Genomic DNA, 12,884 nt, shown 5'->3' with positions numbered 1-12,884 from the left:
GCTGAACAGCTTTCAATTTCTTGTAACATACATTCTCTTTCAAACTACTCTGGCCTCCCAACACCCATCCGAGCAGTTACTTTGCTATGTACCTTTGTTGCATGCAAGTCAGCAGTTTCCAGAAAAAGCTGCCGACTCAGCTCTTCTAGGGCATCCACTTCTTGCTGGATAAGGGACAGATCTGGCAAACCAGCATAGTCAAGGCTAGAATACGTCACAAATTCTTAATTAAAAACAAAACATCCCCCACCTCCAGCCCAAGGGCCACATCTAATGGTTTGACCACCTTTTTGATCCAGATCAGTTTTCTGATTCGGTCATAATGCTCCTTGTTAATCCTGCACCCAAAGAAATCTCAAGGATACATATATTGCACACTACTCCATTTTAAGAAGGTAGGCAGTACACAGTATCTAGGCAGTCACGCAACAAGCTCTTTATTCCTCTGCCTGGGGAACACATCACAGAATAGAACCAGAGTTCTCGAAGACGGCTGCTCCACTTTGACCAGTGTCCCTTGTCACTGAAGTGCATCATCATATGTCACACTCATATCATCTTCATAAATAAAACTGCTGAGTAACTGCTCCAAGAGATGAGTGATTATTATGAAGAGTCTAGTCAAATAGCCAAATTCTAATTTTAACAGCCAGTGGGAAAGGAAAGGAAGAAGAGTCCTCAGCCTTAAATATGCAAACTGCACACTTCAGGTGGTCTGGCAGAAACCGTTGGTAGGCAACTGTAAGTTAGAGAAATACAGACCCTTGTAATTCCCAGCAGACTCCTTCTACCCCTTTCACAGGGGCAGAACACTTCTGTTCACCTGTTCTATCCACCTTTTTGTCACACTGGTATACACCAGTGGCCAGCCTATATCATGAGAACAATTTATTTGACCAACAAGTTGCTTCCTGCCTTCTTTTTCTCACAGCTTTCCAACATGGCCAGAAAGCCAACTATAGGCTAGGTAAATTGCTCCAGCACCTCAGCCAACCCCGTTGTTTTGCTCAAGTACATCACAGGTTCTCCATTCTGAAGAGCATATTTCAAGTTATGAGAAAAATACGCATGCAGGTCAGTCATATGAGCAGAGGATACATCAGAATAGGAAGTCGCCTCCCACGTCAGTGATGTGATGGAGTAGACATTTGCAATGTGACACCAGAAGTATGCACATCTGTCCTGCGACCTGTTGTACACTCAACCACGGCGATGCAACAGCACATTTATAGGGCAGGGCAGCAGCATACAACTCCCGACTGTGTCACAGTAAAACTATGTGTCCAAGCCCTGGGCAAAAGGTCAGACAGTACAGTGCTAGAGAGCAAACTTCCCAGGAGACATTAAGCCTTTTGCTCAGACTGCTGAAACATGTTGAAACACAAATGCTTTGTAACTGGCCCAACTAACACTCTTCCTTTCAAAACAGAAGAAGCCACCTCCATAGGCAGGTGCCAGCATGCAGATGAAGGATACTTTCACTGCCTGCAACAGATGTTGTAACACTTTTTATCATTCCCCAGAAGCCAGTGGGTTTGTTATGCACTTCCCCTCTCTGGAACATTGTCCTATGAGCCATGGCTATCCTGAAAGAACAGAAAACACAAGTCTTTAGGAATAAAGCATTTTTATAAAAAATCAAAACAAAAAAATCCAAAAAACCCCCAAAAAACAGTTCCTTAGAAGACACTGTTAAACTAAATTCACTGTAAACAGATGCCCCCTTTTTTTTCCCCTAAGCACCAATCTTGCTTCATAACATTATCTTGATTAGCTCTGGAGTAGAGCCCAGATCTAATCAAGCGAGATTCAATGAGACACTTCCCAGGATCCTGATTCAATCCTTAAAGGGATTTAAACCCAATTAAAATTAAAAATTCAAATGGATTTCTCAGTCATATGATTAGTCGCTTTCCTTTCCTCAAACACGACTGTGCTATCTCAAGTTCAGAAATCGGAAGACTTCTCATGCTCCCCTCTCCCCTTGAACACCCCTTCTTTATCACTGCACATCTGCCTCCTCCACAGAACTGTGAGCGCTGGATGGTATGCAGCAGCACTCTCTGATATGTTGTCACTCACTACTGGGCTGCATGACAAGCTGTTATGAAGCAGAAACACATAAATCCATTATTGGACTGAACCACTGGACGCTTCAGGCAATCTGAACGTGACTCCTAAAGCTAATTCCAATGCTACAGCAGCAGCTGCATACTGTCCCTCACACTCACATGTGCACTGCAGCATAATCCCCACGAGCAGTGCTGGCTTCTGGCCTCATTCTCTCACATTTCTCCCCATTGAAATTTGTGAGCCAGTTATCCATTCCTAAGCTGAAAACTATTCATAGGATTGTCAAGGCGATCCATGATTCAACAATGTTTAGGCCCTTTCCCGTAGCTGCAGCCAGTATTGCTACATTTGGCACTGAGCCCTCTTCAAGGTTGTTGATAAGCAGTGCAATTAAAAAAAAAAAAAAAAAAAAAAATCACTCCTCCTTCACATCCAGCAAAAGAAACACCCTGGGGCACTCCACATAACACACATAAAAGCACATATGGCCACAGACTACAGATAACAGAGATCTTAGAATGATTCAATTCATCCTGATAGCTGCCAAATATAAGAATTGCATTTTTAATCCTTGCTTTCTTCCCAGTACCCGATTCACACATTCTGTCCGAAACAATCCACAGCATTGCAGCAAAAATGCAGCTATGTCAAGGTGAAGCGCAAGGTTATAAGTATACAAAGGCAAATCTTTTCTTTTGAGAGATGACAGGGATCTCTGTAGCCACACAGGAGTTCTGAAGACCTCGTAGAAAGGATCCACAGGCAAAAACTACACACTTTGCCTGTGTAGTTATGTGATATATCTAAGTCAGATAGGCTGATTTGACTCTAACATGAAGCAAAATGAAGAAATGGTGTCAGAGAATCTAGGCATTTCAAACCCGAGGCTTAGTTATGTCATAGCTGCAAGGATGAGTACAAAGAACCTTTCAACCTTAGAGGCAAGTTTCCATAAGGCTTTACTTGATTACTCTCAGGAAGAAGAGAACAACAATTCCTGTGCAAAAAGCATCAGGGAAAACTTTCAACAACTATGTCCTACTGACAAGGAATCCAGTATGAATAAGAGTTGGTATGAGAAGAAATGTCAAGATCAGCAAAGAAAACAAAAAGCTTTATGTTCTATTGCCTTATAACCCTTGTGTGCATTGAGAACTTCTGAGTTCTGAGCAGTACTGAAAAGGTGGCCAGCAAGTAACTGACAATTTATGGAACTATAGCATTTACCCTATGCTGTAAAATACTGCTATTCCCGCTTGTTCTGCCAAATGATTTGGATTGCATTTAGACTGATACAAATCTAACTTTTTAAGCTCTGCTTTATATAAGCAAATAGTCCAATTACGCAAGCCTCTGCTCCCTGTCAAAGCAAAAAGAGAACAAAATCTACAGAACTCAAGCTTCTGCTACTTCTTGCACATTTCTGAGACTACACCGTTTGGGGGTTTTTTTGGTTTTGTTTTTTTTTTTTTTTTAAACACAAATATATGAACTTCAGTAAAATTCCCAAGCGATTTACACACTTTGCGTGGCTTTTCATAATGGTTAGAAAGTTGCTATATTCAGAAGATTTCCTGGCCATAGGAAGGCAAGAAAGTGCTAGTCATTTACAAGTCTCGGACATCCTTACCTTTATCCCAACATCACCCTCCCTGGACCAGAGGTCCAGAAACGTTGTACAAAACAAAAGAGCGCAGAGTCAGAAGCAGCACTACACAATATATTTTAACTCCAAAGCCAGTATTTTACTATGCTCCTAGTCAATTAAATCAAATAAACCTGAGTAATTAAATTTTCTCAGTACTTACTGTCTCACACATGACCATAAATACTGAGTTAACATTTGTTCACCACTTAACATTTTCAAAGGGGAAGAAAAAAGTTATGCTTTAACTACACTTTCATATGCTAATACTGATCAGCAGATACGCACGCTGGTGACTAATTCAGCAAGGTTAGACTAGCTAAAGCTCCCTTGTCATACATTAAAAGGTTCCATTAAAACAGTAGTGTGCCAAAAGTAAGGTTTGGGGGACTGCTGTGAGAATTCAGCGTCAGACACTCAAACCTTTGAAGTGACTATGGTATATTTATTCCTCAGAACTAGTAAGGCGCGTAATATGTAATAGCACACAAAAATCTTTCCGGTGTAAACGAAATTACATTGTTTCCAAAAGTAGCTTTTTCGTGTGGGGTACATGGAATAAGCTAAACTAACAAAAGCAGAGTTCTGATGGCACACTTGTGTACTACCCTACATTCACATTAGCAATGTTTTGCAATTCTGCAAAACTTAACTAATGTAAACCTTACCATTTGCAAGAATATAGCTGTGTCCACACCAGCTCGCTAGCCTGCTTCAGCTTTGACCAGGAAACACCGGATCCACAGAACAGGAGAGCACTCAATATGTACGAACCAACTGCTGTACTGAAACTGGCAGTAAAAGCCAGCTGCAGTGGCTTAAAGGTCACTTACTCATCAGGCGAGAAAGGTGCCCATCTTACAGACTAGTCAAGCTGCCATCACAGAGTTACAATTTGTCTTGGAAGCCTAATCTGTGCCACTGCAGTAAGAAAGGGTGCAATTTAGTGCACGTCTGGGAAAAAAAACAAAGTTGTGTATCAGGCCAGAATGAAATACCACACAGCTCAACCCAATTCAGCCACCTGTTTCACTGGAACACGTAGCCCTGACAGGACTAATAATTTTGGTAATTTCAAGAACCATCTTGTACCACACTGACTGAAAATCCTTGAAATAAACGGTTTCATGCTACTGCCGTCTTCTCACCTTTTTTTCTTGCTAACAATCATGTCCATAGTCTGAAGGAGTCGTCGCTCCAAAGCCAGAATATCTGCATCTGTCACATTCCTGCAAAATGAAGACACCCAATTAGGCCTCCTATCCCATTTCAGAGGAAATATGCACATGCACATGAAACAAAGAAAAGAGAAGCCTGTACAAGTAGAATGTGCTTCAGCAATGGAAATGGTTCTAGCATGTGGACATGGCAATAGCTAGATTCAGGAAAAAAGTTATGAAAAAACTTGAATCAATGCCACAGGAAAAGCAGAAGAATAATCTCAAAAAGGTGAACAAAATATTTCACAAGGCTGCAGTTACCTGAGAAAGTAGGACATGTAAGTGTATGGACAGTTGACAGCCCCAAATCCTGACAGCAAAGCCATGAGTGTCACCCCAATCACACCCACACGGCTGATGAGCTGTTCTATAGACAGGATTCCTGAGAGGAAAAACATGGCATTAGTAACCTTGCTGTCTTCACTCTGCTCCACACTTGGTGCCTTCCCAACATAACACGCATACAGAGCTGCTTAATGAATCCAACTGCCTTCCCACTGCAATGACCAGAAGTAATACGAGGTACAGACAGGGACTATGAAAAGAAAGAGGCAGAAAGTCTCCCTCACAAAGCATGTTACCATGCTTAAAAACAGGGATGGGGAAACTCTAGCTGTGAAGAAGCTTATGACAGATCTGGAGGGGACTAACAGTCAACATTTTGTTTCCAAATTAATAAAACGTTAGTGATTGCACTTTGCTGAGGTGGGAACACAGATCATCCACCAGACATTATAAAGGAGGCATCTTCCACAAAGCCACTTCTGCAATAATCAGGATTAGAGTTATCGAACCAGTTAGTCCTGGCAAACTGGCCCAAAAATGTCTGGATCACAGAGAGGAAGCCCTATCCCGTCAATTGTCATCAGAAGTGACCCCTCCAGATCAGACGCAATTTATGCTTGTAGGACAGTGGAGTTATGACAGCATGGAAGCTTACGCTGCTCCTGGCTGTTCAGTATTCATCTTGTGGACGCGCATATATTGATGAGGTGACCACCAACAAGGCACTCCACCTGAGCGCCAAGTGGATTCCAAAACATATATTCACATAATACAGCATGGACATCAAGCCTGTGCTGTAACCAACACCAAGCACTGAAGTTGCATTTATTCTTCTCAGCCATTAAATACAGACCTCAACCTGTCTTCTCAGGATACAGTGCCATGTGCCACTAAACATCACTCACTTTTTAGGGAGCTAGTTATAGAGCAGCTGCCACACACAGCACATTTGGAGCTTACACGATTGCAAAGCTGAGATGGCCAAGCGCCAAGCCACATTTCATGCTTCAGAGAAAGGGAATAAATGATGAAAACAAGGCAAAAAGACTTCACAAAGGGAGACTGAGACACCCGGTCATGTGCAGCTGCATAGAGATTTACACCAGCTACAGAATGTGCTACAATACACTGGCCTTTTGCCCCACTGTCAGACAGCAGCAGTTAAAACAGAGGTGCCTTCAAAATGACATGACATTCCACTGGTTAAAGCAATGCTCCCCCATAACACTCATAGCCACTACTCTTGTTGATCAGGTCAGCTAAAACGAATGTTGTATCAAGTCAGATAAAGATAAGAGTTTTATTAGAATACTAGTATGTAACTGAGTAAAGCATAACCTTCCTTCTACTACGAGCTCCCAAAGTCAGGTCTATTAAACAAACTGCAAACCAACCAGGGCTCCTGACTCGGAGCCCTGATTGACGGTGCATTTCCCAGCTGCAGCACACTGCCATCACCACCCCCAGACAAGGCACCCCCTGACACAGGATGCCAGTGCAGGTGCTTGCAAGGGCCCCACTAGTCAGCACAATTCCCCAGCCACAGCACACCACCATACATACAGGTGAGCAGGGCGGGGCATGCTGAGAAAGACACTACAGGTAACGTACTGCAGTGTGAGGGGCTCGTTAAGCATGGCCTCCTGTCACGTGTCCCTCCACAATAGGATCCTACCTGTCTGAATTGGGCCACCGCCACACAACAAAGCCCTGCAGCAGCCTTGTCAGCACACGCAGGACAGCAGCACCCTAGCAGTGCAGCAGGGGTAAAAAAGCCTAGAATCCTTTGCTCTAACCTTATGTCTACACCTGGTAGGATAAGGCACTGTACAAGCCTTAAGTGGAGGTATCATCCTGTAAAGCAGAAGTTAAAAATAGAAAACACTCCACTAGAGGTTCTGGAAATCTGCAGTTGTTACGCAGCTTCACAGAACCTTTTCAGTGATCTGAAGAGGATTACCTAAACCCCATGGCTAAGTTCCCATTGGGTTATTATATTCTGCCAACTCAAGCACCTTCTGCAACTCAAAGTGGGTACATGTTTCTCTTGGCAATGAAACACTGGGCGAGGGATCTGCACTATATACTGTCTGTTGTATTTCAGTGGCAAGTGACACAATTACAAAACACAGATACACATTTTCTCTTAGGAAAGTTTTAGGATCACAGGTGAACGGGTGAGCAGATCCTACAGCAGTTGGTATCCTTCAATTTTTCTCTTACAGATTAGTACAGAGTAAAGTAGCCTCCTAGAGAAGAGAAAGATTAAGCTGACCATTATCTATGCAGACAGACATATTCACCTATTTGAGTGAAACTGACTGAATTTCACCTGTTGAGAACAACATACAAACAATCTTCCAGTGCAGGAGATAAGGGCAACATAAGTTACACAGGAAACCCAGGTGACAAATAGTCTGGTTCTACAGTGTCACAATCCTTCAGCACACTTAAGTGCCTGAAGGATTCAGTACAGCTAGGCACACGCTAACAAGCTCTGTGGACCTGAACTAGCCCAAGCACACACAGTATCTTCACACTATAAATACTCTTGGTTCCACGACTGCAACGCAGAGATACCCAAGCTAATTCTGCACATAAATAGCTCTGGCATCCAGCAGGACTTACCAACTCACATTCTAGTACCATACAACTGTACTGCCTCTGGCCTCAGGCAGTGTACGAAGCTGTACCGAAGCTAGCACGCACTGCCAGATGTGTTGCTGGCTACAGTATATATAGCTTTGGTATTTAGGCACCCTGCCATGTTTTGTCAACTGGACAGCCACCTATGCTAAAGCGATCTGATTTCAGTCCAAGAAACAATAATGTGACTCCACTTTTTGTGCAGATGAAGTTTTTGTGTCCTCAAAAAGCACACTGTGTTCTTACATACCCTAGGTTCAGTTAGGACTCATACACTTCCCTAAAGTTTTCCTGTGGTATTGGAAGAAAACTAATGCAAATAATTCAGAGGTATCCATCCATTTCTGTCAGTCTGACAACCTTCAGACTGCAGATTGCAGATTTCAAAGCGGAGCAGACCCTCAGTTGCAAGAACTACTTTCTACAGTCCCAACTGTAGCGCTGAGGTAACATAATAATAGCTCCAAGATAAAAGTGAGATAACAAAGCCTATTTTCAGGAGGGAAGGAATGAGCAAGAATATGAAACTCACCATGTTTTGGGCTGAGGATAGGAAATGGATCCCCCAACTTCCAGAAGAAATACATGAATGTCAACCACAGAACACACGCAAAAAGCAATTTCTGTCTGTGCACTAACGGAGAGGAAAAAAAAACAGTATTTTAAAGACGTTCTTCCTTTAGGGCTTCTCCTAGCTTGCAAAATTGCTACATTGGTCCAAAGGCTGCTTTGAGCACAGGTGGCCAAAACAGGTGTCAACTGACAGAGCTCCAGCTAGCAGTACACACCCCTTCACTTCCTACAGAACGAGCTGTTTGAGACACCACCATTTGTAGGAGCTAATGCAAGCGACACACCACTTTGGCTATTCCCTACGGATGTATGAAGAGGGCTGCACTATGAACAAGGGATCACTTAGCTGCATCTTTCGTGTGTGATCCTGAACATGAAACTTGGAAACTTCATCTTCATGCCAACACTACACATTTAATATTCCCAACCTACATGTCTAAGCTTAATACAAAAGAGCAATGAGTATTAACAGCTCAAGGGTAAATGTCCATTAGCGCATGGAAGAGGCCTCATCCAGACAGTAGTAAGCAAAAAAGGCATAAGTAATTTATTGAGCTTTTCTGCCTGAAGAGTAATTCATTGAGCTTCTCTGCCTCATTTCTTTTACCCCTAGCAGAACAATACAGCCTTTCCAAGGGTTCCAGGGTTTGGCTGCAAGCTTAAAATTGTAAAGGAACAAATTCCAGTAACGTTACTCTAAAGTGCTCAACTTTGTCAAAATCCATAGAGAAAAGCTACATTTGTTGGGGTCACGTAAAGCATCTCCTAACAGCTCATGCTAAAGCATTAAGTTCCAAAGAGAAGTTACCTAGCCAGAAGAAAGCCAGAGGAAGGAGGGAGCTACGGGGATAGTGACCAACACATCTCTCGCTCTCTCAGAAAAATTATTTCTCATTTGTATGCAGAGTCTCAAGTTAGCAGCCCCACTGCCATAAACCAAGTACTCACATAATCTGATATTGCTCACAACAAAGTAACCAATGTAGAAGGGCACCATGAAGACTAGGATGAGCAAAATGACACACAGGTTCAGCTTCCAGTGAAAATATCGAGAGCTAAAATAAAGCCAAAATACTGATTAGCACGCTATCATAATACAACAAATTTCTCAAAGACAATCGCATGTCAATGCAATCCTTTCAACTACATCAAACATTGGATAATACTGGCCCAGCATATAGAATATTCTGGATTTTTTTTGTTGTTTGGATTGGGGAGGGGATGTTGATTGTTTTGGGGTTTTGGTTTGTTTTTTAATACAGAGCTCAAGAATGTGTATTTCAAAATTAACAACTATCCAGAAAAACACATTAAGCTATTTTATCAAATACTGTATTTCCTACAGTGACTAATGCTGGTTGCAGCATGATTCATTTGATTTACTGCTCATCTAGTTGAACAAAAAGTGAAAACTAAGTATAAGCAGTAATCAAATTTGTAATGAGTGGTTGAGTCAAAAAAGGGCTAATTCAAATTGAAAAGATTAAAAATACTTAATGTTCATAATTCAACATGTTTCACTTCAAAGTGAGTTGTCTCATGTGCAAGACACTGCAAAGCAAGAATTTAAAAATACATATATATCAAAATGATCAATACTCCTCTGACCAAAGGAGATTAGTCAAATGTAGATGAGATTCATCTTGGCTGAACTGACTTTTCACTTGGCTTGAATAGAAAAATACATGTCCTGTTCCCAATATTAACTCATATCCTCTTTATGCCTCGGGGAAAGAGAAATTATGAGGATCCTTGTCACTTTTTCCTAGCTAATTTAGAGGCAAACATTTTCATCTATATTGATGTCCAGCCCTTTACTGAAGCTTATAAAAGCATTCTGCTCAGTGATCTCTCTGGCTGCAAGCTCTACAGATTAATAAGATACAGTCAGAACTAACATTACCTTTTATCAGTTTTGAACTTCTTGCCTTTCAACTCCTTTGACTGTTCTCTCATACTAGTATGATGAGAGAGAATAAGTAGGAAACCCAGCTAGCCTCTACGTGTTACTGTTCTATCTTCTCTTTCCTACTGACTTCTGAAGTAGGCAGTTTTTAACATCCCCTTTATGTAAAAGTCCTCACCCTATGTCAAGGGAGGATGCGCCTTTGATTCACAAATACCATATTATTACAGAAGCAGTTTTCACTCCATAATTAGCTTCACATCTTATTCGCTGCTCTGAGCACCACAGAAAAACTAGTGCTTACAGTTTCTATAGTCCTTAACATCCGAAAAGTGCTCTTCAGCATGATCTGAAGCTTCACAACACTCCCATAAAAGAAACTGTATCTTTTAACTTCACAATTGGAGAAAGTCAAAGACTAAAGCCTTGCCCGAAGGACCTAGACCATGCTAATAGCAACTGCATGGAAAATCAGGAGCTTATGGCTTCTAGTCTCATGTTCTGTCAAATAAACAAATCCTGCTGCTCAGACATCTTTGTTGAGCTGTGGGCAATTTTCTCACACAATTTCCCCAACCCAAGACTAATCCATTCATTTAAAAGCTGGACTGAAGTTGCTGAACACAAGGCAGGCCCGTCCTTGAGTGAGCTCCCACACTCACCTGCTGTTCAGCACCCCCAAAATCTCAAAGATGATGAGTTCAAACATGGTACAAGAGAAGGCAAAAGTCACAGAGAAGATCACCTGGACCACATACTGTCGCACCTGCAATGGAGAAAACGAGCCAGAGACATTAGGCATTTCCATTCCCAGAATGGCATTCTGATATCCCTCAGGTAACAAAAAACAAATCACAAGGTACAATGGCACACATCTGGGTCTCTTGCTTCAAGACACCTTGCCCTTTATCTAAACGGGAAGAAACCAAACAGCCTGTTAGGAACAGAGGGCAAACTCGTAAGTTGCTCAGGATTACACTGAGTGCAGCTATCGGCACTTTCAACAGATGCCTACACAGAAAGGATGTCAAGCACGCAATGCCCTATGTCAACTCGACTAATGATAGACCTTGCTAACAGAGCTCTTTGATATTAACCTTAGATTTAAAAATAAGATCCATATCAGTAAAATTTTTTGGGTCTGAATTTGGCTCGCACTTAAGCCATCTCTGACCTAGACTATATTCTCTCATACCCCTCTAGGGATAAGAGAACGTGACAGTTTTATCCCATCCGATCCTCACAAACAATTCAGCCACAAATGAACACACACCTCACTGAGTTTAAAGTTAACCGCTGAATTTGATTTTGTCTCAAATATTTTACAGTTACATAAGGCAGGCTTACTCAAGCAAAAGGCAAAATAGTTTACTATTATCCCTGCATCTCCTCCACTTTTTTTCATTTATTTAACAGTAGCCAATATAGAAACTTTCACTGGCCCCCATTTCCTCAGATATCTAGGAGTCTTTCAAACAGAAGCACAAGAGGAAATGAAAAAGAAAGTAACTATAGAGACAATTAAAAATAAGATAAGAGGGCTTAAAGAGAGGAAAAATGCCAGATGCCGTTCTTAAAATATTTCTATAACGGGGAGTAATTTTTAAGATGTAGAATTGTAATGAAAGGCCCCTTCTCACCTCATAATCCTTGAAGAGCTTACGCATAAAGAATAGCCACCCAAATCCAAAGAACAGCACCTGCAGAAGAGATAAAGCACTTAACATTTGTATCCAGCAACTTGCAAAATACAGAGCTGCTTCACTACTGACTGTAGATGACTGGGCACCGAGGAGGGCGCACGGCAAGCTCACTACCCTGGACTTCAGGAGAGCAGACTTTGGCCTCTTCAGGGATCTGTTTGGTAGAGTGCCATGGGACAAAGCCCTGGAGGGAAGAGGGGCTCAAGAAAGCTGGTTAATATTCAAGGATCATCTCCTCCAAGCTCAGGAACGATGCATCCCAACAAAGAGGAAGTCAGGTAAAAACGCCAGGAGGCCTGCATGGATGAACAAGGAGCTCTTGGACACACTCAAACACAGAAAGGAAGCCTACAGAGGGTGGAAGCAAGGACAGGTAGCCTGGGAGGAATACAGAGAAATTGTCCCAGCAGCCAGGGATCAGATTAGGAAAGCTAAAGTCCTGATAGAATTAAATCTGGCCAGGGACATCAAGGGCAACAAGAAAAGCTTCTATAGGTACATGGCTGATAAAAGGAAGACTAGGGAAAATGTGGGCCCTCTCTGGAATAAAATGGGAGACTTGGTTACCCAGGACATGGAGAAGGTGGAGGTACTCAATGACTTTTTTGCCTCGGTCTTTACCAGCAAGTGCTCAAGCCTCACTGCCCAAGCCACAGAAGGCAAAGGCAGGGACTGGGAGAATGAAGAACCGCCCAGGAGAAGATCAGGTTCGAGACCATCTAAGGAACCTGAAGGTGCACAAGTCCATAGGACCTGATGAGATGCATCCGCAGGTCCTGAGGGAACTGGCGGATGAAATTGCTAAGCCCCTATCCATCCTATTTGAGAAGTCA

The 12,884-nt window shown here is 42.3% G+C and overlaps 1 protein-coding gene across 1 annotated transcript in view; it reads right to left on the bottom strand.

Moving 5' to 3' along the window:
• Positions 1-12,045, bottom strand: part of LOC104077538 (Golgi pH regulator) — a 15,026-nt gene extending 2,981 nt beyond the window's left edge. Inside the window, exons 1-8 of the mRNA XM_009578824.1 lie at positions 11,989-12,045; positions 11,011-11,114; positions 9,391-9,497; positions 8,402-8,503; positions 5,200-5,320; positions 4,867-4,947; positions 1,477-1,586; positions 93-181 (exon numbers count right to left, since the gene is read on the bottom strand). Of these exons, the coding sequence (XP_009577119.1) occupies positions 93-181; positions 1,477-1,586; positions 4,867-4,947; positions 5,200-5,320; positions 8,402-8,503; positions 9,391-9,497; positions 11,011-11,114; positions 11,989-12,015 (741 nt within the window). The 5' untranslated portion in view covers positions 12,016-12,045. The remainder of the gene's footprint in view (positions 1-92; positions 182-1,476; positions 1,587-4,866; positions 4,948-5,199; positions 5,321-8,401; positions 8,504-9,390; positions 9,498-11,010; positions 11,115-11,988) is intronic.
• Between the last annotated feature and the right edge of the window lie 839 nt (positions 12,046-12,884).

This window comes from Fulmarus glacialis, unplaced genomic scaffold, assembly GCF_000690835.1.
Source record: "Fulmarus glacialis isolate BGI_N327 unplaced genomic scaffold, ASM69083v1 scaffold16710, whole genome shotgun sequence".
Taxonomy (NCBI): Eukaryota; Metazoa; Chordata; class Aves; order Procellariiformes; family Procellariidae; genus Fulmarus; species Fulmarus glacialis.
This window is presented reverse-complemented; position numbering and strand designations above follow the sequence as displayed.